At 48.9% G+C, this 27,763-nt stretch overlaps 1 protein-coding gene and 1 non-coding gene across 8 annotated transcripts in view; one reads left to right on the top strand and one right to left on the bottom strand.

The window, feature by feature from the left end:
* LOC103697695 (nuclear transcription factor Y subunit A-1-like) overlaps nt 1–1,963 on the top strand; it is a 50,055-nt gene extending 48,092 nt beyond the window's left edge. For 6 of the 7 annotated variants that reach the window (XM_039119699.3, XM_039119697.3, XM_039119701.3 and 3 more), the window contains 2 exons: nt 1,078–1,566; nt 1,657–1,963. In XM_039119699.3, coding sequence (XP_038975627.1) covers nt 1,078–1,509 — 432 coding nt within the window. In that variant the 3' untranslated portion in view covers nt 1,510–1,566; nt 1,657–1,963. The remainder of the gene's footprint in view (nt 1–1,077; nt 1,567–1,656) is intronic. The other variant, XM_039119702.3, reaches the window with a different exon arrangement.
* Nucleotides 1,964–25,178: 23,215 nt separating this feature from the next.
* On the bottom strand, nt 25,179–25,284 carry LOC120108139 (small nucleolar RNA R71). The gene has a single exon (XR_005509610.3). It is a non-coding gene; the product is annotated as a small nucleolar RNA R71 (small nucleolar RNA).
* Between the last annotated feature and the right edge of the window lie 2,479 nt (nt 25,285–27,763).

Below are 27,763 nucleotides of genomic sequence, written 5' to 3'. Positions count from 1 at the left end.
GAACAATTAAACTTCTCAGCATTTGGCACTGCAAACATTGAAGGCATCTAAAGTTTAAGGGCATGTATGTTATTGCTTCTGTTTCTTATTTTTTTAATTTTAAAAAACGAAATTAGAGAAACTGAGATAAAAGAAAATGTTTGGTGCTATTCTTTTTTACTTTCTATTTTTCAAAAGTTATTTTTTATTAGTTTTAAAAAAAATGAAAGTAAGAAATTTTACTAGTTTCAAAGACAAGAAACTCATATCTTTTACCACATCATTACTGATGTCACTTCCATTGCCATCTCGATCATTGCCTCCGCTGTTGTCTCCAGCACCACCGCTGTTGCCACCACCATCTCTATAATCATTGCCACAACCACTACCACCACCTTAGCTACCATCATCATGTTTATGTTTTTGAAAATAGTTGACTATATCAAACATGTTTATATTTTAAAAAATAAAAACAAAATAGAAACAAAATTTCTTTTTTTTCTGAAAATTAAAAATAATGGTGATGCTAAATGACACCTAAACATTTTAAATATAAACAAGCCTTAGTATTCAACCATAATTTCAATTTCAAACCTGACTCCTTTGAAACAAAAAGTCTCTTCCAGTCATTTTTTTTAGTACACCCAACCTTTGCGTATCTAGTCTACTTTTTGGCCCTTTTACCTGTTTTCCTTGTTTGTGTGCTAACCATCTTACCATTTTCTGCTTTCTCAGTCTCATCCATATGCATCTATGGATCTGTTCTTTCTGATTTGTCCATTACTTATCTCAGCATCCTCCACTCTGCTGGACCATCACTTGCGCAATTAAATTTATTGTCCAACATCTTTGATCTATAGGACATATAAAATGATCTGCACTTGCCATTCATACTTGTATTGATTTGCTGTCTTAGATGAAAAGTCCCCTGCATATCTGATAAGACTTTCAACTTGAGATTGACTAGTTTACTTTATTCAATATTTATAGTTATTGATAATTATGACTACACCTGTGCCATCCTGCTACTGAGTATGATAGAGATCTCTGCTTGAAGATCAAATGATGTGATACATGGATGTCGCTTTCATTCTGCAGCCATATCTTCATGAATCTCGTCACCAGCATGCATTGAGGAGGGCAAGGGGTTGTGGTGGTCGTTTTCTCAATACAAAGAAAGCTGATGGTAATGCTGCTACTGCTAACCCTGAGAATGGGGCAAATACATGTGCATCACTTCCAAGGCAGTCAGCTAGCTCATCTGGTTCTGAAGCTCTACCCTCCGACTGTTCAGGAAATCCAGATTCAGGAAGCAACATGAATGAAATCAAAAGGCCAGTGGTGCAAGGCTTATGCGAAGCACGGGCATTCACCAACGATAATGGTGGCCACCAACAGCAGTCTGGCTTCCAATTGTCATCTTTTCACTCCAAATCAGGTGGGAGGGTGGAAGAAGGGGACTGCTCGGGACAGCAGCATGGTGGCATCCTTGTGAATCAGCCTCCAAACAGGGCTGTCACCATCCAGTGATCATCCCTTGTCAGCATGGCCAGTGTTTCCAGCATTGCTCAGCCAGTTCTGTAATAGGTGAGTCAATTTCTAGTTTAATTCACTCACACATTATGTTGGTGGTACTTTTGAGAGGAGCTCCTCAACTTGTTCCACCCATTGAATTAGGTGAACGCTAGAGAGCAAGCTGGAGGCATGGGGGCCAATTCAAGTGGAATGTCATTGGTAGGTCTGATGTCTAAGGCAATTCATTCTTGGCTTTACCTTTTTGTTTGTTTTTCTTTCTTTATTTTCTTGTCTTGTGGTGTGGGAGAGAGCATGCAAAGAGGGAACAACTGTGTAGGTCGGTCTAGTATAACACAAGGTCTTATTCTACTGTTTGTTTAGTGTCTTCTTGGATTTGTTAAATCCTTTTCCGATGAAAAAGCGATGGCAGTTTGGATGCAGTTTAATCTACTAATTGTTACAGACAAAAGCATGCCCTTTTTTGCTTGCTTTATTGGTTTGAAGATTACAGCAATCAGAATCAACGGTATGGCTGCTGTCCAACTAAAACACAATTCTAACTCATCGACTGTGATCGAGCGGCTTTTGTGATCTTTGATATTGTGCGTGCACTCGGCCATTTCAATGTGCCAGAGTTTTAGAGGTTGATGGATGTCCGTTGAAGGTTTATCTGCCGGAAGACGATGGCAATAAGTTGAGCTGGTGTATTCTGAGCTACTGGCCTATCGAGGAAGCAGCCTATGAGTTGGTGTAAGATGATGTTTGAGCAAGGGGTACAAGAAAACTATTCCGCCCCCGATCCGAGATTACGAGCCGAGGGTCGCGGAAATCGCCGTAGATTCATAGAAAACTCTCCTCACGAACATTTAAGGTATCTCATCATGATATTAAAATCAAGCTATAGAAATAATTTAATTTCATTAATTAATTCAACTTACAATATTTTATAATTTTAATTCTAGTCCAAAGTAATACATAATTTAAATAAATTTTAATCTAAAATAACTTATGTTACGGTTTTTTTAGTTGCTTTTCTATATTGAGAACTCCGGTAGGCTGGTTCCTGTATCTATAAAAAAAAAGAAATTGTATAATAAGCTAGATAACCTAATAAGCAATGAACATTTAAGCTAGATAAATCAAAAAATAAAATAATAAGATGCTGAAATTAAGCATGCAAAATATATTGATCCAAAGTTAAATCGATACACTATCCACTTACTTTAAAATTTTAAATCTTATTTTCTAAATCAATTATTTTTCAAGTCATCAAGTTCATCTTGATAGCCAATGTGCCACAGCATAACTCCCAATAATAGGGTATCAATATGCCAACGTATAACACCCACTTGCAGGGAGTGAATAACCCCCACTGACGGTGTCGATGTGCCAACGTATAACCCCATTGGTAAGGTGTCGAGATACTATCAAATCACCTCTACTGGCAGTGTCAACGTATAACCCCTACTAGTAGGGTGTCCACATGCTAACGTAAAACCCCCATAGGCAGGGTGTCGATGTGCTAACAAATAGCTCACACTAGTAGGATGTCAATATACGAGCGAATAACTGCCACTAGCAGGGTATCGATACATAGCCTGGCTACGAGTCTAAATTTGTTTCGAAGCAAAAACTCATTTTTGTATATTCAGTATTTCAAATTGTAAGATACATAAATTCATATATACAAATTGTTACGGGGGAACTCAGCCACCATGCCCCACGTGACCGGCACGCGCGCCCAAGAAGACTACAGCTGCCCCTTGATCCAGTAACCCGACCACGAGTCGGATATCTTCGGCTTCGCGGCCCGACCCCGAGTCGGCTGCCCCTTGATCCAGCAGTCCGACCCCGAGTCGGATATCTTCGGCTTCGCAGCCCGACCCCGAGTCGGCTGCCCCTTGATCCAGCAGTCCGACCCCGAGTCGGATGTCTTCGGCTTCGCAGCCCGACCCCGAGTCGGCTACCCCTTGATCCAGCAGTCCGACCCCGAGTCGACAATCTCTCGACAACGACAGGCTGTTCCCCTGAAGCACGCCGCGACCCTCTGCTCCACTACTCCCTGCAACGGTCGTATCCGGCGCTGCTCCATGATCTCCTGTAATAGCCGTACAAAGCGGAGCTCCACTACGCCCTGTCATGGCCGTACCTAGCGCTGCCCCACGACGCCCTGTAACGGTCATGTCAGTGGCAACTCCATCGTGCCACACGATGACCAACCCCCCAGAAGGACCCCCCAGCCTAGTATATATGCGGCTGGGGGGAAAAGGGGGGGGGGGTAAGCAAGAATTTCCAGTGCATTCTCTTACTTGCTACGATTATCTCTCCTTCTCCTCCAATCTCCTCTGACTTGATCGTCGGAGGGCCCCCACTACCCCAGTGGTGGTGCGAGGCTTGCTTGCAGGTTTTCCGGTGGAAGGTGGAGCGCAATCAACACCAACCAAGGCAACTCGAACGGAACCCCGTTCACACCGCTGTGCCAATCGTTCTCGGTTTGGACCACCAGCAACAGTTGGCGCTAAAGGAAGGGCCTGAATCTCAGAGCGATCGTAATGGCACGGCGAGGTGGTCGTGGAGCTTCCAATGCCTCCGGTCGCGGGGCCTCTCGCGCCTCCGGCCGGGAGGCCGCTGCGTCTCCAACACATTCTCAGCAACACTCCACCGCTCGACCTCCCATTCAGATGGTCGAAGCCGCTCAGTTCGACCAGTTAGCCCAGCAGGTTCGCACCCTCGCGGAGGCAGTGCAGAATCTGCAGGGTGTGATGTCTCGGGCGCCGCAGCGGGCTCAGGAGCCGCTGCTCCCCGAGCGCTCGCCGGTTCTCCTCAACCCGCGCTCCTTCCTCTCCCATGGGGAGGAGCGCCGGCGCGAGGAGGATTCTCGAGCACGGTCCATTCTGCCGGGACCTTCTCATCGGAGCTGCGCGGGGTACGAGAGGCGGACCCGGGCGCGTTCCCAGACCCCCCAGTCCTCGAGGAGCCTGCACTCCAGTCGGTCCCCCTCACGCCACTCCTTGTCTCCCACCCACCGGTCGCGCTCCCTGGACCGGCGGGTGGACGATCTCCACAGGCAACTCCAGGTCCTGAAGGGCCACTCCAAAGATCCCTTCGCCGACTTGGAGATTTCCTCCCAGCCGGCGCTTGCCTCGAGGATCCTGCGGACCCCAAATCCGCCGGGGTTCAAAATGCCGGCGATCGAGCCCTACGACGGGGCGGCGGACCCGCGAGATCACGTCGAGAGTTTCAGGACCCTTATGCTCCTCCACGGAGCATCAGATCCTCTCCTCTGCAAGGCCTTCCCGGCGACCCTCCGTGGCCCGGCAAGGGCGTGGTTTGCCGGCCTGGAGGCTAACTCAATCCAGTCCTTCGACCAGTTTACTCGCCTCTTCATCACCCATTTCGCCGTCAGTAGCCGGCGGCGACTGGTCTCCGACTCCCTCTTTGATGTCCGGCAAAACGAGGGAGAAAGCCTGCGGGATTATCTTACCCGCTTCAACAAGGCTACCCTGGAAGTCCGGAACCTGAGCCAGGAGGTGGCTCTTTCAGCCCTGAAGCGTGGCTTCCGAAAGGGCAGACTCACCTTCTCCCTGGACAAACGCCTGCCGCGGAGCTTCCCGGAGCTGTTGTCCCGGGCGAACCAGTATGCGGACGCCGAGGAAGCGGCCGCCCACCGGAGCAAGGAGGCCGCTGAGATCCCTCCAAAGCTCGGGAAGAAAAGGCGAAAAGAGACACCCCAGAGGAGGAGCCCGACGCCCCAGCGTCGGCGCAGAAGCCCGTTGCCGGCGAGGAACCACGGTGCCCCACGCCCTCGTTCTCCGCCCCGACGTTTCAACCGGTACACTCCTCTCCTGACTCCCCGGGCCCAGATCCTCATGGAGATCAAGGGGCGGGAGGACCTCCCGGTCCCGAGACAGATGAAGAAGATCCCTGGGAGGAGGCCCTCTCGGGCGTACTGTGAGTACCACCGGGACCACGGCCACGACACCGAAGACTGCTTCCAGCTTCGGGACGAGATCGAGGCTCTCATCCGCCGAGGGCGTCTCGGTCGATATGTGAACGACCGACGTCCCCCCGCAAACCCGCGTCCGGCCGACCCGGCCCCTCAGGAGCCTCGGGAGCAGAATCGACCTGTCGCGGGCGTGATCCACACCATCACTGGGGGCTGCCCCCAACCCGAGAGGAATGCAGGGGGCTCGACTGAGGCGTCCGGAGCAACAGTCGTCGCAAAGAGGCAGAGGGTCGGAAATGTAATCACTTTTTGTGATGAAGATGTAAAGGGGGTTCAGACCCCCCACGATGACGCCATGGTGATCTCCCTCACTATGGCGAACTATGATGTAAGGCGCGTTCTTGTGGATAGTGGAAGCTCAGCTGATATTTTGTTTTACGAGGCCTTCCAAAAGATGAGCTTGTCCCGACAATTGTTGCACAAAACATCCACCCCCCTCATAGGATTCACTGGAGACGCTATCTCGGCCGAAGGTGTCGTTGAGCTGCTTGTGACTGCGGGCGTTGCACCCGCAGAAGCCACGGTGCGGCTCGGGTTCTTGGTCGTCCGTGTTCCCTCGTCCTACAACGCTATCCTCGGACGACCCGGACTGAACGCCCTTCGCGCGGTGGTATCTACGTACCACTTGCTCATGCGGTTCCCCACGGCGGCCGGGATTGGAGAGGTCCGAGGTGACCAACCGACCGCAAGGCAATGTTTCCTAGCAACTCTCAAAGGGAAGAAGCCCGTAGAAGCCTTAAGCGTCGAGTCCCTCGACGCCAGAGACGAGGTGGCCTTGCGGCACGGAGAGCCGGCCGAGGGTGTGATCGAAGTTCCCCTCGAGGAAGGTCGCCCGGACAGGACGATCCGGGTCGGCGCCAATCTCGACCCGGGAGCTCGGGCCTGGTTGGTGGAATTCCTCCGAGCCAACGTCGATGTGTTTGCCTGGTCGGCGGCCGATGTACCTAGGATCGACTCGGAGGTCATTTCCCACGCCCTCAACGTCGACCCGACCCACCGACCTGTAAAACAGAAGAAGAGACACTGTGCCCCGGATCGGATCCGAGTAGTCGACCAGGAGGTAGACAAGCTCTTGGAGGCAGGATTCATAAGGGAGGTCAGCTACCCCGAATGGCTGGCAAACGTCGTACTTGTCCGGAAGGCGAGCGGAAAGTGGAGGATGTGCGTCGACTACACCGACCTGAACAAGGCATGCCCCAAGGATAGCTTTCCGCTTCCGCGGATAGACCAACTGGTCGACGCGACTTTCGGATATCAGCTGCTGTCTTTCATGGACGCCTTCTCCGGCTACAACCAGATAATGATGGCTCCACAGGACGAGGAGAAAACTGCTTTTATAACAGACCGGGGGCTGTACTGTTACAAGGTAATGCCCTTCGGTCTGAAGAATGCTGGCGCCACTTACCAGCGCCTCGTCAACAAAATCTTCAAAGAGCAAATCGGCCGGAACATGGAGGTGTACGTGGACGATATGCTGGTGAAGAGCCGCCATGCAGACCAGCACATCGTGGATCTGGAGGAGACTTTCGCCACCTTGCGGAAGTTTCGCATGAAGCTGAACCCAGCGAAGTGCGCCTTTGGCGCTTCGGCCGGGAGGTTCCTCGGTTTCATTGTCAACCAGCGGGGGATCGAAGCCAACCCGGACAAAATCAAGGCCATCCAAGATATGTCCCCTCCGACCAAAGTGAAGGAGGTTCAGGAGCTCGCTGGGAGAGTCGCCGCGCTCGGACGATTTGTGGCAAAGTCGGCCGAACGCTGCCAACCTTTTTTCAAGGTGTTGAAACGCCCGAAAGACTTCCTCTGGACGGCCGAGTGTCAAGCAGCATTCGACCAGCTCAAGGAATACTTGGCGTCTCCTCCCCTGCTGTCCAAGCCGCAAGAAGGGGAGATGCTCTACCTCTATCTGGCGGTCTCCCCAACCGCAGTCAGTGCGGTACTGGTTCGGGAAGAGGCAAAGCTCCAGAAGCCTGTGTACTATATCAGCCGGGTCCTACGGGATGCCGAGACGCGGTATACGAAGGCTGAAAAATCGCCTTCGCGCTGCTGACCGCGACCAGGAGGCTTCGCCCCTATTTCCAGGCCCATTCTGTCACCATCTTAACCGATCAACCACTACGGCAGATCCTCAGCAATCCTGAGAATGTGGGACGGCTGGTGAAGTGGGCAATAGAACTTGGTGAGTTCGACATCCGCTACCAGCCTCGACCCGCCATCAAGGCCCAGGTGCTCGCAGACTTCCTCGCTGAGTGCACGATGCAGGAGGTGGAACCTAGACCGCCGGAAATGCCCAGCCTCGACCTCCCGATCTGGACGCTTCACATCGATGGATCGTCGAACCCAGAAGGTGGAGGGGCCGGGCTGGTCCTTACCAGTCCTGATGGAGTGATAGCCGAGTATGCCTTTAGGTTCGGATTTCCGGTGACCAACAACGAGGCGGAGTACGAGGCCCTAGTCACGGGACTCAAACTCACCAAGGAGCTCGGCATCCGGCGCCTGAAGGTCTTCACCGACTCCCAGCTGGTGGTCGGGCAGGTCCGTGGGGAGTTCGAGGCCCGGAATCCGACTATGCAGAATTACGTCCGGAAGGTGCAAGCACTCATTCCCGACCTCGGCAGTGTCGACATCCAGCAGGTCCCAAGAAGTGAAAATGCCAAGGCCGACAGGTTGTCCCGTTTAGTGGGCGCGGACGCGCACAACTTGTCGAGGGCGATCTGCCTGGAGACCCTGGATGCCCCGAGCATCGGCGAGGCTGGAGCTGTGATGGCGATGGATCCGGAGCCATCTTGGATGGACCCGCTCGTCGCCTACCTCGCCGAAGGGATCCTCCCTGAAGACGAAGATCAAGCTCGGCGACTTGTCAAGAAGTCCAACCTCGTTCACCGCCCCCCTCTTAAGATGCCTCCGTCCCTCAGAAGCGGCCTACGTCCTCGGCGAAGTCCACGAAGGCGTTTGCGGATCACACTTGGGGGCTAGGTCCTTGGCGCACAAGATCATGAGGCAAGGCTATTATTGGCCTACCTTATTGGAGGACTCAAAGGATCATGTACGGAAATGCGATGCCTGCCAGCGCCACGCCAACGTCCAGAGAGTCCCTTCTGTCCCCTTGGCACCAATCACTGCACCCTGGCCCTTCGCCCAGTGGGGAATGGATATCCTCGGACCATTCCCCGTCGCTTCAGCTCAGCAGAAATTTTTGATTGTTGCAATCGACTACTTCACCAAGTGGGTGGAGGCAGAGCCGCTGGCCACTATCACGGAGGCGCAAGTCCGGAAGTTCGTGAAGAAGAACATCATCGTCCGATTTGGGGTACCTCGGGTCCTCATCTCGGATAATGGTCGACAGTTCGACAACAAGCATTTCCGTGACTTCTGCGAGGAGTTCGGGATCGAGCATCGGTTCACATCTGTGTCGCATCCCCAAACCAATGGCGAGGCCGAGGTCACGAATCGGACAATCCTCCAAGGAATCAAAGCGCGAATCGGTCGGACGGGGCAAGCTTGGGTCGAAGAGCTCGAGAATGTCCTTTGGGCGTATCGGACCACGCATCGGACCCCTACCGGGGAGACGCCTTTCAGCCTGACCTATGGCACGGAAGCCGTTGTCCCCGTGGAGCTCGGACTCCCCTCACCTCGGGTGGCCGCGCACCGACCCGAGGCCAATTCGGAGCAACTCCGAGGGAACCTGGATCTCTTGGAAGAAGCGAGGGAAATGGCGCAGGTTCGGATGGCGATGTATCAACGGAGGGTGGCCCGATATTACAACTCCAAGGTCCGACCGAAGCTTTTCAGAATCGGAGATCTGGTGCTAAGGCGAGCTAAAGCATCTCAACCTGCGGAAGGTGGGAAGCTAGCGCCAAATTGGGAAGGCCCGTATAGGGTTCGCTGGGTAAACCAACCTGGCCCCTACCAGTTGGAGGCCCTAGATGGTCGAGAAATTCCAAGGAGCTGGAATTCCGCTAACCTGCGGATGTATTACCAGTAGAACGACAATGCCAGAAAGACAGTTCAAAAATGTATAACACTTTTCATTTCAATAATTTCTGGTTACAATGGCGTGCTCGTATGATTACAAGGAATTCCCAGAGGGGAATTAGGGTGTAAAGAAAGTAAAGAAGAGGTGGAGACTCCGAGGAGCTGAAGATCTGGGATCCCGAAACCTCCATCTGAAGCGGCTGCAATCCCGCCGGAAGTGGGTGCTTCCAACCGGAGGCGCCATTGGCGTCTCACGAAAAAGACGAAGAGCCGGCGCGGATGAAGAAGAAGTGGACGAAGGAGAAGTCCACACTGCTCCTACCCGGAGGCGCCATCCACGCCTCACGAAAAAGACGAGGAGCCGCCGCAGACGAAGCTCCCGCTGCCTCCAGGGGAACGCCACCTCCAAGGGATATTCTGGTCCTCCCCAGTGTTAGGGGAGAGAAGGAATACAAGGGAGAAGAGCATATGGAGGCGCGGTCCCGGATCAGGCGCCTGGTGCGGAGCTCAATCGGGAGGCCGAACTTCAAGGAGGGGAGACGTGATCCCGGATGAAACGCCTAGAGCGGAGTTCCGCCGGAGAGAACCTCCTTGTTGATCCCAGATGAAACGGCTAGTTGGCGGAAGTCGCGAAGGGCGCGCCTCCCGTTCCTTCGGTAGGGGTCTCTCAACCATGCGCCGGAGAGGAGGCCCACGATCCATGGCAACCTGAACAGCTCCGGCTTGGCAGGCTCCACCGTACCTGCACCTATATTTATAGCCGAACTGTGGCCCCCCGGTCGTTCTGATGCGGGTGGCTCCAATAAATGCGGGCGCATCGAATCCGGAGCCGTTCCAGCTCTCGAGGCGTATCTTCCCGCGATTTCCTAAGCGTCATTCTCCTTAGTCGCATTCTTTGTGCAGGACACTCCGGGTGGCATGTACACCTAGGACCACGTATCTCCGCTCGCACCCAGGCCGCATCCGCCTCGAAGAACGCGCGTATCGCGGCCGCTTAACTGACACTCCTTGCAAGCAGCAACAGGCGATCCGATTTCCCAGGTAACGCCTCAATTAGCATTTAATGCCCTTCTGGTGTTCCCCAGGCGACGCTTGGAAAGGAGGAGAAACACGATCGCAGCTTGTCACGGAGAAACCCCGTCGAGCGGCAAGCGACAGGCGCGTGGCCAACGAGCGGAATTTTCCGAGGCTCGGCCCTCGGATGCCAGGCTAACCCGATGATCATCCCGGGAGCAGACTAGCCTGAAGCCCCGACCGGTCGCCTCGGCTTGCGCCAGCCTTGGCCGACCAACGAGCAGAATTTTCCGAGGCTCGGCCCTCGGATGCCAGGCTAACCCGATGATCATCCCGGGAGCAGACTAGCCTGAAGCCCCGACCGGTCGCCTCGGCTTGCGCCAGCCTTGGCCGACCAACGAGTGGAATTTTCCGAGGCTCGGCCCTCGGATGCCAGGCTAACCCGATGACCATCCCGGGAGCAGATTAGCCTGAAGCCCCGACCGGTCGCCTCGGCTTGCGCCAGCCTTGGCCGACCAACGAGCGGAATTTCCTGAGGCTTGACAACCCTCAGATGCCAGGCTAACCCGATGATCATCCCGGGAGCAGACTAGCCTGAAGCCCCGACCGGTCGCCTCGGCTTGCGCCAGCCTTGGCCGACCAACGAGCGGAATTTTCTGAGGCTTGACAACCCTCAGATGCCAGGCTAACCCGATGACCATCCCGGGAGCAGATTAGCCTGAAGCCCCGACCGGTCGCCTCGGCTTGCGCCAGCCTTGGCCGACCAACGAGCGGAATTTCCTGAGGCTTGACAACCCTCAGATGCCAGGCTAACCCGATGGTCATCCCGGGAGCAGACTAGCCTGAAGCCCCGACCAGTCGCCTCGGCTTGCGCCAGCCTTGGCCGACCAACGAGCGGAATTTTCCGAGGCTCGGCCCTCGGATGCCAGGCTAACCCGATGATCATCCCGGGAGCAGACTAGCCTGAAGCCCCGACCGGTCGCCTCGGCTTGCGCCAGCCTTGGCCGACCAACGAGCGGAATTTTCCGAGGCTCGGCCCTCGGATGCCAGGCTAACCCGATGATCATCCCGGGAGCAGACTAGCCTGAAGCCCCGACCGGTCGCCTCGGCTTGCGCCAGCCTTGGCCGACCAACGAGCGGAATTTCCCGAGGCTCGGCCCTCGGATGCCAGGCTAACCCGATGATCATCCCGGGAGCAGACTAGCCTGAAGCCCCGACCGGTCGCCTCGGCTTGCGCCAGCCTTGGCCGACCAACGAGCGGAATTTCTCGAGGCTCGGCCCTCGGATGCCAGGCTAACCCGATGATCATCCCGGGAGCAGAGTAGCCTGAAGCCCCGACCGGTCGCCTCGGCTTGCGCCAGCCTTGGCCGACCAACGAGCGGAATTTTCTGAGGCCTAACCCTCGGATGCCTGGCTTAGTGCCGGAAGAATTTCCTGAGGCCTAACCCTCGGATGCCTGGCTTAGCGCCGGAAGAATTTTCTGAGGCCTAACCCTCGGATGCCTGGCTTAGTGCCGGAAGAATTTCCTGAGGACTAACCCTCGGATGCCTGGCTTAGCGCCGGAAGAATTTTCTGAGGCCTAACCCTCGGATGCCTGGCCTAGGGCCGGAAGAATTTCCTGAGGCCTAACCCTCGGACGCCTGGCCTAGGGCCGGAAGAATTTCCTGAGGCCTAACCCTCGGATGCCTGGCTTAGCGCCGGAAGAATTTCCTGAGGCCTAACCCTCGGATGCCTGGCCTAGGGCCGGAAGAATTTCCTGAGGCCTAACCCTCGGACGCCTGGCCTAGGGCCGGAAGAATTTCCTGAGGCCTAACCCTCGGATGCCTGGCCTAGCGCCGGAAGAATTTTCTGAGGCCTAACCCTCGGATGCCTGGCTTAGCGCCGGAAGAATTTCCTGAGGCCTAACCCTCGGATGCCTGGCCTAGCGCCGGAAGAACTTCAAGAGTCAGGAGTTGGCGAGATGCTACCAAGAGTTAAAAAGAAAAAGGACGAAAGTGAGATGAAGAAACATTCAACTTGCATTAACTTTCATTGTTTCAGGGCCGAGACCCATACAACTTGGCAAAACGCTGACATACAAAGAAAAGGACAACGAAGGGTACAGAAGGTCAGCTTGGAGGAACCTCCGGGTCGGGAACGACGGGCACGTCCGCAAGAGGTAGGGAGGCGGTTGGAGAGTCAGCAGGCAATGGCGCCGGAGAAGAGTCGAGAAGGGAGATCCCACTCAAGTCAACTTCGGGGTATTTAGCTGACACCCTTGCCAGGCCTTCCTCGAAGCCTAAAATAAAGGAGTCGGACCCCGCGTCCGACATATCACGGACGAACTCGTTAGACTGACGATAGGCCCGTACCGCCTCCGACATGTCACGGGTGAACTCGGCGGACTGACGATAAGCCTGCACCGCCTGACGCCCGATCTCCGCACTCTTCTCGGCCAGCACCGCCTCTGCTCGCTCCGTAATCTGAGCCTTAGCCTCCAAGACCTTCGCCACAATCCGGTCGTCAGCCTCGGAGAGACCCTCAGCAGATTAGCCTGAGCCTCCTTGTGCTTCGCCTCGGCAGCAGTGCGGGCGGCCTCAGCTTCCTCCAGGCGCGAACGAAGCTCTTGGTCGTTCGCGCGGGACTTCTCCAAGGCCGACTCCAATTCGCCCAGTTTGACTTCAAGAGACCGAGTTCGGTTACGGGCGTTGTCGGCAGACCGCTGGGCCTTCTCCCACCTCTCTCGATAGTCCGCAGCCTTCCGGGACTGCTTCTCGGCCCGCTCCTCCGCCTTCTTGATCTCGCCCTCGAGACCCGAGGCAACCTTGAGTTGCTCCTGAGCCTCCAACAGTTGCTTCTCGAGGGTGGTGAAGCCGAGTGCCCGCTCATCGGCCTCCCGGAGCCTCGCCTCGAGGTCCCCGGTCGTCCTCCCCGCCGCAGCTTGGCCTCCCTCTTCCATTGCTTTCAGTCGGTCCTCGGCCTTCGCCAGAAGCCCCGCCTGTTCCTTATAGCACTCCTCCAGACGGATCATATACTGGGCGAGCTAAGAGATAGGAAAAATGAGGGCGTCAGGCGGAGATCAACAGAGCCAATAAATGATGAAAAGCGGCCAGAAGAACACTCACCGACATAAGACAGACGCAGCTGGCAGCCCCGACGTCAGGGACCCTCATCTCCCGGACCTGCCTACGGTCCTTCTCCAGCAGCACCGTTTCGATGAGGTTTCGGGCGCCGTCGGAAGTGAAGGCCGACCCCGACTTCTCCCCAGAGCCGGACGGTGGTTCTGCAGCCTTACCCTTATCCATCGCCTGGGGAAGAGTCCTGCTGATCGTGCTCGGGGCGGGGGTCGCTCCAGGAATTGACAGGGTCCCGCTCGGCTGGGGCCAGGCGCGTCCCTCCTCGTATCATCCGGAGCCGACCGAGTCGAAGGCCGGGCTGGGGACCGATCACGTCCGACCCGTCCGTCTCGAGCGGGCTCGGATGATACCTCCGGAATAGCGGCAGTCTCACCACCGGAGGGCTGATACAGCGTCAGCTGCCGGTCCGCGCCCGCGGCGTCCCCCTGATCGGTGGGCCCGGACTCGTTGGTCGGCGTTGGAGTCTCCTCCTTGCGGGACTTCTTCGCCGGTGGGGCCCCGCTCGGAGGAGGTCGTTTCTTCCTCCGGACCGCTTCCAGCAGAGACGACCTACCAACAGCCGGTCCCTTGTCCGACCGCATGACGTCGTCAATCTCTGCAACAGGGACGAGATGGTCAGAGGCTGAGAAACCGAAGAAAAGAACAAGACGAAAGAGGAGAAAAGAGTCAAAAAAGAAATGGTGGCGGGCTCACGGTCGGCGGGGACCGAGCTCAGACCGACATTCACCAAGGTATCCTCGGAAATAAGGCGGGCCACCGGGGGGAGCCGGCCCTTGGCAACCAACTCCCTCAAGACAGCGACGCCATCGGATTCCTCCCTCGACAGCCTCGATAGGCCGATCGGGGACTTCATCGGCGTCTCCCAGGTCGCCCTGATTCCCCAAGAGGGATCCACATCAATGAAAAAGAAACGCTCCTTCCAGCCGTGAATGGAGGAAGGAGCCTCCTTGACGAGGCCGCACCCTCGCCGCGCCGCAAAGCACCACCACCCTTTGTCCTGGGGGTGGCCACTCAGGCTATAGCATTCCCAAAAGACATTCAGGGTGGCGGGGACCTCGTGCATGCGGCAGAGAACTTGGAAGGCCGTCAGGGCGCGCCACGAGTTCGGCACCAGTTGCGTCGGCGCCACTCTTAAACCCCGGAGCACCTGCACGACTAAGTCCGAAGGGGGAAAGCGGAACCCGGCCTGGAGGATGCCCTCATTGATGGCGACCTTCCCTGGAGGAGGATGGGACATCCTCTCCTCAGGCCCCGGGAGCGTAACGTTGCAGGCTTCGGAAAGGTGGTACCGAGCCACGAATCTATCTAAGTTTTCGGCGACCAGCTCCGACTTAATGCAGTCTGCTCTCACTTCGCCCATCCCTAATGGCCAATAAATCTACGGTCAAGACGGGGTCAAGAAGGGGGAAGAGACCGGAACGAATGGAGTACACTAGTACAAAAGGAGAAAGTATGGAGAGCCCTAAGTAGAAGAATGGGGCAACTCACCGGGAGAGAAGGAAGAACGGCTCCGAGAGCGTCAAAGGAGGAGCAAGCGAACAGTCCGACGGCAATGACGGCAGCGCAAAGGAGAAACTCGAAGATGTCTGTGAAGAGAAAGGCGGACGGAGGAGGACCCTCGGTTAAATAGGCGGAAAGGTGGGTGACACCTCGGTGACGCCAGAGGACGCCTGGCTGCCGAAGGGTCGCTCGTGCCCCAAAGGCGAATCGACGCCATTAAGGAAGGATGTCCGCCGAAATCCTCAGACTGCCAGGTCAGCAACAACCGCCATACGCCATAAAGAAGGCGGGGAGCTCGAAGCGCGCGCGCCTCTCCGAGGGATGGCGGCAATCTCGAAGCATCACTTCCTTCACCCGTTCCCCTTCCGGTTCCAGGCTCGGAAGTGGGGGGCTACTGTTACGGGGGAACTCAGCCACCATGCCCCACGTGACCGGCACGCGCGCCCAAGAAGACTACAGCTGCCCCTTGATCCAGTAACCCGACCACGAGTCGGATATCTTCGGCTTCGCGGCCCGACCCCGAGTCGGCTGCCCCTTGATCCAGCAGTCCGACCCCGAGTCGGATATCTTCGGCTTCGCAGCCCGACCCCGAGTCGGCTGCCCCTTGATCCAGCAGTCCGACCCCGAGTCGGATGTCTTCGGCTTCGCAGCCCGACCCCGAGTCGGCTACCCCTTGATCCAGCAGTCCGACCCCGAGTCGGCAATCTCTCGACAACGACAGGCTGTTCCCCTGAAGCATGCCGCGACCCTCTGCTCCACTACTCCCTGCAACGGTCGTATCCGGCGCTGCTCCACGATCTCCTGTAACAGCCGTACAAAGCGGAGCTCCACTACGCCCTGTCATGGCCGTACCTAGCGCTGCCCCACGACGCCCTGTAACGGCCATGTCAGTGGCAACTCCATCGTGCCACACGATGACCAACCCCCCAGAAGGACCCCCCAGCCTAGTATATATGCGGCTGGGGGGAAAGGGGGGGGGGGTAAGCAAGAACTTCCAGTGCATTCTCTTACTTGCTACGATTATCTCTCCTTCTCCTCCAATCTCCTCTGACTTGATCGTCGGAGGGCCCCCACTACCCCAGTGGTGGTGCGAGGCTTGCTTGCAGGTTTTCCGGTGGAAGGTGGAGCGCAATCAACACCAACCAAGGCAACTCGAACGGAACCCCGTTCACACCGCTGTGCCAATCGTTCTCGGTTTGGACCACCAGCAACACAAATCAATCGAATATAATCCAAATCGAATTCAATATGTTTAATTAAGAATTATACAATATTCTAAAAAGAGGCAAATATAACAATAAAACACCATGCTTCCAGTTTATAAATCAAGAATAATTTGATTCAAAAAATATTTATAATTTGCTGATAAATCTAGAAAAAGGGTTATATTACTTATCTTATAAATATATTCCAACTAACAGATCGAATTAATCTTAAATCCAAAAATTATATTTTCTATTAAAATTTTATTATAAAAACTTTAAATTCTAACACTTTCACATGATAGATCAAGTGGGAGTGCCTGACACTCCGATCGGTCCGATCAAAGTGAAATTCATCGAATCATGCTCGAATAAAGATATAAATGGTTCAACAAAGATTGGGGAGATCAAATCTAATAATATTTGGAAGAGGCCAGGGTGGGGGCTGACATGCTGCCCAACAACGCTAGATCAAGATCCTTCATCAAGGTCAATTCAAAATCACTGTGAAGAGTCCCTACTAGATCTAATTACCCTAGAGAGAGTAAAGAGAAAAAGTCTAATAGAGAAAAAGTATAGAAGAGAGAATCTCAGTCCTAGTTCAATCAGGGGTCTAGATCTGGTTGTCAATAGCACGGTCAACCAGATCAATTAATATGTCTGGCCATGAATCAAGAAAGAGAAACTTTGTAGAAAGAAAAATAACAGAAGAGAGGAGAGAGGAGAGAGGAGAGAGGAGAGAGACCCTCTCTTCTTCTCCAAAATAGGGGACTTGTCCCCCTGTTTCTCCTCTATTGGACCGAGGAGTGGCCGTGGCAACCAGCCCTGATGGCGGTGGGAGGTGGCGAGGCAGGCTCAGCCAACCTTGGCGGCCGACGGTGGCGAACAAGGCCGACGGTGGAACAAGCCTAATAGGGCCCGCTTATTTCGGATAATTTTTCGGCGATTCGCTGGCCCAAAACTCATCTAAGCATAGCTAGAGAGAGAGAGGAAGAAGAAGACTTACCTCGGCCAGGCAAGGTGGTCCAGCGGCTCCTTCCGACGGCAAATCGACAAAGATGATCGGAGGAGATGCTCAAAATTGGAGGCTCGAACTTGGGTGAACTCGAAGAGGAAGGAGGAGCTCTATAAATAGATTATCCCGACCTTATCCGTTCGGTCTCCGGACCATGTTGAATTTTCGATTTTTGCAATCCGGAGGAGAGATCATCATGATCAGAAGGGAGGAAGAAGACGCTGGCTGGAGTCTTCCTCCCATTTCCCCTCACGTGCATCGCACGTGAGCTTGACCCAAATGTGGCTAGGCCGGTCAAGTGGACCAGGCCTAATCCACTGTTTTCACATTCTCCCCCCTAAAAAAATTTTGTCCACAAAATTTTCGTACCCATAGTTCAAATAGTAGAGGATACTTCTTCTAAATCGAATCATAACACTTCTCAAATCAAAGTCGTCTTGTCTGACTAATGTCAAATAAATCAATTTACCATGCTTCCGCTGCACAAGTTTGATTTAAACCTCAACATATCCGTGCCAAGTCTAGGTTTATTTTTCTATTTTGACCTGCTTATTATTTCATATATTTCTATATCTTAATCTTTGTGAACATTTCTGAGATTTAAAAGTTCATATTCTTCTTTTGACAGTTAATTCGAAAAAAATGTTGTGCAGCCATTTAATCTTTCTTGGTAGCATAATAAGTCGTCTAACAAAAAGCATTGGGCATGGGAAACAATAAATAAAAATAAATATTGGAACTAGATTAAAACCTGTTGCTAATGCATTAGAGAACTGAGCATCTTGCTGAAAGCATAGACCCTTCCTTAGGTTCGGGGTTTCCGACTTCCCACCTTATTTTGTTCAGTTATTTGGGGAGGTTGATTCTCATTCCTTGGTGGACAGTCAGCTATTTTCTGACCCTTTTGTCCACAACCAAAGCATGCACCGATGTTCGAGTGACAATTATTTGCAGCATGATTCCCACCACATCTGAAACATTTATTGCTATTTATCTACTCAGGGTTGTCACCCGTTGATCTCTTGTTTAAACTCTCGGTGTTCCGATTGCTCTGTCCTTGAGATTTATTTAACCTATTTTTCTTCTTTTGTTTTCTTTCCCCTTCCGCATATTCTTCATTAACTTTTCTTTCAATTATTAAAGCCTTATTTACCACAGCTGCATTGGTAGTCAATTTATAAGGTATCAGTTGTTTTTTAATTTCAGTATTTAGTCCCAACTCAAATTTATGCATTCCATCTAGCCCATTCTCGACTAACCTTGGAACAAATTTAGCTAGCTTAGAAAATTTAGCTTTATATTCTGCAACAGTCATATTCTTTTGCTTTAGATGAATAAACTCCTGCTCTTTCTGCTTCCTTATGCTCTGAGGAAAATATTTATCATAGAATGCACCTCGAAATCTTTCCAAAGTGAGTGGCTCCCTATCTTGCTCATATTTATGTTCTAGCATCCGCCACCAGTTGAATGCTTGCAACATGTATGATGCATAAAGAATCTTGTTATTGTCTAGGCATCTTTGAACAGCGAACGCTTTCTCCATCTCTATAAGCCAATTGTCAACTTTCAAAAGTTTTGTTGTCCCCTTAAAAGATGGAGGTGCCAGCTTCTTGAACTCAACTATATTACTATGCTGCTTGTATTGATCCCTTCGTCTTGTATGGTGCAACGATAATTGCTGTTGTTGAACTTGCTATTGGAGCAGATGCTGCTGGACCTACTATTGCATCTACATCATGCCAACTAAAGTCTGCATAACTTGGCCTAAACATGGTTCTTGTTGTTCTGTTTGAGTATCTCTAGCAGGATCAACGACTTTCTCGTGCTGAGGGGTGCTACCGACCTATTGGGGTGTGTTGCCATCTTGCTGGTTTGGTATCTCATCAGTAGCACCAAGTGTAGTCTTTCTTATCCAATGTGGAGGCATCCTAACCTATATCTATCAAATAATAGTATGCCCATAATAAGCTTACTAGTTAATTACAATTATTTAGAATAGCTTGTCACAATCATCATAAACTAATGTCCCAATGTCCTTAGTGTCTACCCGCCTAGACTCATGTCATGCATGATTCTATAACTTATGATTCATCTACTTATGGTCTGATACCATATTAATTGTCATGCCCCCGACTTGAGATCACAAGCCGGAGGTCGCGGCAACCGCCACGCACTCGTACGAAATTCTCTCTACAAGCATGCAAGGCATCTCATCATGATATCAAAATCAGGTAGTGAAAATAATTTAACTAATAACATGCAATCTTTATTTTATTAACTAAACTTATAATGTCTCACAAGTCTAGTCTAGGGTAATACATAATTTAAATAAACTCTAATCTAAAAACTTGTGCCACGGTTCTTCTAATCACTCTTCTATATTGAAAACTCTGGTAGGCTAGTTCTTTGAATCTGTAAAAAAAAAAGAAATCGTATAATGAGCTAGATAGTCCAGTAAGCAATGAACATTTAAGCTAGATAAATCAAGAAATAAAATAATAATATACTAAAATTAAGAATACAAAATACATCGATTCAAAGCGAAATCGGTACGTATTCAGTCACTTCAAAATTTCAAATCTTGTTTCATAAATTAATTATTTTTTAAATCATCATGTTCATCTCGATAGCTCAGAACTTTGATCAAAGTGCCACCGCATAACCCCCAACGGCAAGGTATCGATATGCCAACTAATAACCCGCAATGACAGGATGTCAATATAACAACGTATATCTCTCACTGGCAGGGTGTTGGTATGCCAACGTATAACTCCCATTGGTAGGGTGTCGATATACTAGCGAAGATAGGGTGTCGATGTGCCAACATATAACCTCCACTGGCAAAGTGTCAATATACCAGTAAAAAAACTCCCACTGGCAGGGTATGTATACATAGCCTGGCTGCAAGTCCAAATCCATTTTGAAGCAAAAATTCATTTTCTCAAATTCAATGTTTCAAATTTTAAGATACATAAATTCATACGACATCAAAATCAATCAAACATAATCTATATCGAATTTAGTACGTTCACTTAGGAATCATACAATATTCTGGAAAGAGGCATAAATAACAATAAAACACTATGCTTCAAGTTCATAAAACAAGAATAATTCGATTCAAAAAATATTTATTATTTGTCGATAAATCTAGAAAAAGAATTATATTACTTACCTTGTGAATGTAATCCAAGTAAAAGAACCAATTAATTCCGAAGATCCTTCTCAAATCCTAATATCTAAAAATTATATTTTTTTATAAAATTTTATTATAAAAATCTTAAATTCCAACACCCTCACAGGGTAGATCAAGCGAGAGTGCCTGATACCTTGGTTGGTCTGATCGAAGTGAAATTCATCGAATCTTGCTCGGATTAAGGCACAGATGGTTTAACAAAGATTAGGGAGATTAAATCTAACAATATTTGGTAGAGGCCAGGGTGGGGGCTGATATGCCGCTCCATAATCCTAGATCAAGATTCATCACCATAGTCAATTCAAAATCACTATGAAGAGTTCCTACTAGATCCAACTATCCTAGACAGAGTAGGGAGAAAGAAAGTCCGATAGAGAGAGAAAGTCCAGTAGAGAGAGAATTGTTAGGAATTGTATCCTAAATGTCAATCGTCAGCATGTTGATGATTAAATGAATTGACAAATCAATAAAGTATTTTTTGGCATTATTCATCATTTTACATCTTCAAATGAACTCTTATATGATGAAGTCCTTAGGACTTATTAATGATAAAGGAGGATTTATCTTCGAGTCCTTAAATTAGTTCGCGACCAAATGATATGTTGTTACAAGGACGATAGCATTATCAAGATTAGGTCGTTATGTGACATATACGTTGGTTGTCCTCTTAACCAAGGAGTGTGGAGACACTGGTATGCCACATAGGTGAAGTGTAGGAGTACATTTCACTGAACATGACCAATTCCGGAACGCTCTACTGTCAAGAGATGTTCCGAGTGGATTTGGGTATAAGTTTGGCCCTCTGACCTGAGACCGCAACCTGTGACTAGCAAGCAACTCATTGTACTTTGGTACCGGACTATCTGGATTTCTAATTCAGTGACGGAAGGTCACTAGGTACAGTCAAGTACTTGCGTAGTCAGTTGTGAGTCGAGATGGAATTGACCCCTCCTGAAAACAGGAGATAATATCTTGTGATTAATTTAGCAAAACCTTAGCCAGGGTAATCCCAGTGAGGAGTCACGGGATATCTAAAGTTAATCACATAATGGATGTACTAATTATAGGGTTGACAGTGAGCTCTAAGTCATCCTGGTGATAAGTGCTTAAATTTATAATTTAGTTATCTTTCTATAGCACTTATCAATGTTTTTAAACTGATAAATACATATTTTACCATGAAATTGAATAAACATTGAATTAAATTTAAATTATGGTAAGAGGTAAATAATTCTTTTCTTAAACCAGATTCTGAACTTGTCTCTCTCTTGATTGCAATCTTTAATGAAAACTATAGAAAAACATATAAGGAGATTGTGTTGACCCGGCTAAGGTTATAATTAAATGGGCTTTGGTCTTGATTAGATTAAAAGTTATAATTGTATAGAAAAATATTTGATTAACCCTCTTAATAAGTCACGATCCTGCTTTTAGCCCTGTTGAGTCTAGTCTGAAGTAGTTTAGCAAAAATTAAATTTAAACGACATTGGGCTCGAGAGTAAGTTCAAGCAAATCAACGATCATGACCCACCTCAAACCTAAAGTCAATTTCCAACCAATTCATTACCTGCCTTCATATAAAATTGATAAATTTAAAACAAAAAAAAAGAAAATAATGAATATAATAAAATAAAAATAATTTCGGGGAGAACTGAAAACACTGTTCATATGAACAGTGTCCCGTGAAAACACTGTTCATATGAACAGTGTTAAATAAAAAAAAAAAAATTGGGAATTCACTGTTTATCTTCTCCTTTCCAGCGCTGCAACAGGAGACCTCTTCCCAGCAGCCAGCGATACAAATCATCCACGCGGTGCAACCCTAACCCATTCCAAGCTTCATCACGATGAAGCCATCAACAGCCCGCACACGGTGAACGTCCCAGCAGCCGGTAATCCAGCAACCTCCCACGCCCGTTCGACTGCAAGCAGGATCCAAGCATCACACCCAGCCATCCCGCCGTCCACGACACCTCCAAGCCATCCTCCGCGGCAGATCAGCCATTCTCCCAGTGATCCCGCAGGCTTTCAATTATTCCGTTTCTCGCCATCAAGGAACCGCACCAAATCAGCATCTCAGCCTTCCGTTGTCCATGATCGGCTCCCAGCAGCCGGTAACCCAGCGCGGCATTCATCTCTAGCTCCACCCCGTCTTCTCCGAGATCCAAACATTCCGCATCAGCCTCCCAGCAATCCCGTGGCGCCCTTCATCCGGAGCCACCTCCATCCGTTTCTAGCCATCAAGGAACGCGAGATCCAGCCATTCCCACGGATTCACGCCCTTCTCCAGCGATCTTGCATGTAATAATCAAGCCTCCGCAAAATCAAAGACCGCAGACCACGTCCTCCTTGCTGGGGATCCATCGCTGGGTCTTCAGCGATCTATAAAAGAAAAACGAGACAGGGAAGAAAGGGGAGAAAGAACCAAGGAACAGAGCATGCTCTGTTATGGTGCCGAGAAAAATAAAAAAAAGAGGGATGCTATGAGCGGATGAGTTAGAGAAAGAAAAAAAAAAGAAGAGAAAAAGAAGGAAGGACTTGAGACGGATGGCATGGAGCATCTCAGCAAGTCGATCAAAGTCGCCAAGCATCATGAGCAGCTAAACCTCGGTTTAGGGGTTTGATGAAGCCATAGAGGAGTATTCGTTTCATTTTTATTGATTTGAGTTTGTATTGTAAGAGTGTTGCATGATGAAGAATTTATCAATTGATCTTTATGATTTATCCAATTTATGTGAATCATTTATCTTGCATAAAATATTTTACATAGATTGATCTATTTCATCGAATCCAACACCTGTGGTTTGGAGGTGATATTCATGTGACATCGATTTCATTTTTAATGATTTAATGATCAGATGCATCATGCTAGGTTAGACAGGCCATGCTTATTGTTAGAATAGATGGTTTGTGCTAGACTTAGATGATTCATGCTGCGAATTAATCATAATTTTTAATGATTGCTTTGGCTTGTAGTCGGAAGCAATCAAGTCTTAAATACAACTCAATTATTAAAAGCGTGACGGATACAACTCTATCGGTGGAATCTAGCCCTAAACACCTTTCTCCATTGATAATTCGTACTACTATATCTACATTAATTCTTAGTTTTTATCATTTACTCTAGCTTATATCCTTTGAGGTAATTTAGTTAAATTAAGTTAGCAAATTCTTCTTCTTGATTTACTTTTAAAAGAAAAATAACTTGTCTCCAATCCCTGTGGACCGACACCCGTAACACTATCCTACAGGATACGTGCTATTGCGTGTTTTATTTTTGAAATTGAGATAACCGATCAATTTTTGGCGCCGTTGCCGGGGATTGCTAGCATAGTTATTTTTCCTATCATTAAAAAAAAATTAATTACAAAAAAACTTTCAAAAAAAAAACATATATATATATATATATCTAAAATAAAATAAAAAAATTATTTTCTATTATTGTTACTTTTCTTATCTCCTTTTTCTCTTCTACTAATTTTTTTCTTTTTTTTTTAATTTTTCTTTTGGTCTTATTTGATCAGGAATCGAAGAGGAGATCTGGGCTATTAAAAAGGAATGCTTTAGAGGTTTGCCTAAAAAAATTTTAAATTGCTGAAAAAATTCTCTTTGGTAACCTCTAAACCTTTCTTATTTAATTTAATTATTAGCTTGAAATTTTGTGGTGATTGTTTGATTTTAATTTCAGCAAAAGTGTGAATACATGCTTGATACACATACACAAATTAATCCGCACATAGTAAGGGCAATCACCCTAACAAGATAAGAGCCGGATTTCATCACCGGATTCTTGCCCAACTTAGGTGAACTCAATCTCACATAGTGTCACTTTAATTAAAATCAATTAGACGTTGGCTCCTAGGGACATTCGAGCTCAATAGGACGAAGATCACCAAAAGTTGCACCAATTTCGCTCTGTGGCTTAGTTGATGTCTAGGCAAGCTTTGTCCCTATAAGGGAGACAGTTCATCTGTTCGAGGCAAGTGGGTTTTAAGTGGGACCTTTGCGAAGCATCGTGACCCCCTCCACTTACCTGGGAGCTTACCTGGTCAACTCGGTTCATTAGACCGGATTGGAGGCTTAGGTGCCCTCTTCAAACCAGTTAGGAGCTCTCTAGTGATTTTAGGACAAATACAAGGATTTATGTGTTTTTCTTTTATTGCATGCTTGATTGATCAAGTACTAGTGTATGCAAGGGAGTCGTTCTAGAGTACGTGACCTATTACCTTTTGACCCTGAAATAGAACGGACCCTTAGAAATATTTGAGCTGAGATCAGAACCTTAGAATCATTCCCACCCCCTGAGATGGCTGAAGAACAACCCAAACTCCTGAGGGAGTACTTTACTCCCACCATTTACACTTTTCCATCTTGCATTCGATTACCTGAAGTAGCAGCTGTACAATACGAAATAAAGTCTAGTGTGATCCAAATGCTCCCATCTTTTTATGGGCTCACAAACACCTAGATGAATTCCTTGAGATTTGCACCACTGTCAAGATTCAAAACTTCACTGATGATGCTCTGAAACTTAGATTATTTCCTTTCTCCCTTAAAGATAGAACCAAACAATGGCTGAATTCTTTAGAAGCTAACTCGATTCGTTCTTGGGATCAAATGCAACAAGAATTTCTTAAAAAATACTTTTCCATAGGAAGAACGAACCAGTTTAGACGTGCCATTACAAGCTTCTCCCAAACTGAGGGGGAAGAATTTCATGAAACTTGGGAGAGATTTTGGGACCTAATCCGTAAATGCCCTCATCATCAAATACCTAAGTGGCAGTTAGTGCAATATTTTTATGACGGATTGACTGAACGAAACCGTCAGATAATCGATGCTGCATGCTGGGGGACTTTCATGCTTCAAAATGAGCATGAAGCATGGCAATTATTTGAAAATCTTAATGAAAACTCCCTCCACCATGCTTCCTGTTCTCGTCAAGTACCTCCGAGTTCTCAAAGAAAAGGGACCATTTGTGAAATAAGTCATTCTATGGACCTGTCTAGCAAGGTAGATGCATTGTCCCATAAGATTGACCAACTAATGATAGGAGGACATGTCGTTAGCTCTTCCCATGCACAAGTATGTGCTATCTGTTCTAGCCCATCGCATCCTATTCATGAGTGCCCCTCAGCACCCCAATTCCCCGAACTCGTGCAAGAACACATCAATGCTGCTCAAACACAACCCAGACCGGGTAATGATCCATTTTCCAATACATATAATCCGGGATGGCGGAATCATCCAAATTTTTCTTGGAGGCAGCAAGCTTCGAATACTACCCAACCCTACTCCCAAAATTTTCAAAATCCTCAGAATTTTCATCTCTACCGTCCCTCAACTCACTTTCAACACCTTCCTCATCCAACCCAAAGAAATACAGCCTTTGAGGAGAAAGTGTTGACTGCCCTTCAAGGTTTGGAGGCAAACATACAACTATTACACTCTCACACACAATCAATTGCTAAGCTAGAATCCCAAATGGGTCAACTAGCCAATGCATTAAACAAACGAGAGGAAGGTAAGCTTCCAAGTCAACTAATGAGTAATCCTAGGGGACAATACGTGGCTCAAGAAACTCGACTAAATCATGAGCAAGCCAATGCTTTGACTACACTAAGGAGTGGACGTATAATAGATAATAAGGTTGGGGAGGGTAACAATAAGGAAGGTGAAGAAGAGGAGAAGAATGTATCACATGAAAACCCAAAACCTTCTTCAGCTAGTCCACCATCTGCCACAACCCACATTCCAAAGGCTCCATTCCCTGAAGCACTTAATGCACCCTCTCCCTTTGGCAAGAAGAGAACTTCATTAGAAGAGATGATGGAGGTCTTCAAACAAGTTAAAATCAACCTCCCACTCCTTGATGCCATCAAACAAGTTCCCTCCTATGCCAAATTTTTCAAAGACCTTTGCACCCAAAAGCGGAAATCTAGAACACATGTGCCTAAAAAGGTCCTCCTAACTGAGCAGGTAAGTTCCATTCTCCAACACAACACCCCTCCAAAGTTCAAAGATCCTGGTGCTCCCACTATTTCCTGTGTCATAGGAAATAACTCCATCGACCGAGCACTCTTAGATCTAGGGGCAAGTGTGAATCTTCTACCCTATTCAGTCTATGAAAAATTTGGGTTGGGTGAATTGAAACCTACCTCGATATCTTTACAATTGGCTGATCGATCGGTGAAGATGCCAAGGGGGATGATTGAAGATGTTCTTGTCAAGGTAGACAAATTCTATTTTTCAGTAGATTTTATCGTCCTTGACATGGAACATGTGCCCAACTTAAAAAACAAATCCCTGTGATTCTTGGTCGTCCCTTTTTAGCGACAGCTAGTGCATGTATTAACTGTAGAACTGGGGCAATGGATATATCATTTGGGAACATGAAAATTAAGTTGAATGTCTTTCATGCCGCTGACCAATATGTGAGGGAAGACGAGTGTTGCCTAATTGACGAAATGGATGATCTTGTAGAGAACGCCCTTCCCTATATCTTAGCAAATGATCCCTTAGAGGCATGTTTGGCCCATTTTGACATTGACAACTTTGATATAGACAAGGCCGTAGAAGAAGTTAACATCTTACTCGACAATCAATCTTCCATGAGTTCCCTTCCTTGGAAGATCCGACCTGAACCTCTTCCCCCTATTGCTAGCGCACCACTTTGTCCTTCCATTGATTCTCCACCTAAACTTGAGTTAAAGCCACTTCCGACAACTCTTAAGTATGCCTTTCTAGGACCAGAAGATACCCTCCCTGTAATCATCGCGGCTAACTTATCTACTGAACAGGAGGGTAAACTTTTAAGGGTGCTAGAAGAGAATAAACATGCCATAGGATGGTCTGTAGCCGATTTGAAAGGGGTTGACCCCTCTGTTTGTATGCATCGAATTCATCTAGAAGATGATGCAAAGCCCATCCGAGAAATGCAAAGAAGACTCAATCCTAACGTGAAGGAGGTAGTCAAGAAAGAAGTGGTGAAGTTATTAGATGCTGGAATTATTTATCCAATTTCTGATAGTAAGTGGTGAGTCCGACACAAGTGGTACCCAAGAAATCAGGTATCATTGTGGTTGAAAATACGGAAGGAGAATTGATACAAACACGCACAACCACTGGTTGGCGCATGTGCATTGACTACAGAAAACTTAATTTAATGATTAGGAAGGACCATTTCCCTCTACCTTTCATAGATCAAATTTTGGAACGGTTGGCTGGTCAAGGTTTCTACTGCTTCTTAGA

Source organism: Phoenix dactylifera, chromosome 15, assembly GCF_051530095.1.
Source record: "Phoenix dactylifera cultivar Ajwa chromosome 15, Ajwa_hap1_PhDact_Kaust_v1.1, whole genome shotgun sequence".
Lineage (NCBI taxonomy): Eukaryota > Viridiplantae > Streptophyta > Magnoliopsida > Arecales > Arecaceae > Phoenix > Phoenix dactylifera.
This window is presented reverse-complemented; position numbering and strand designations above follow the sequence as displayed.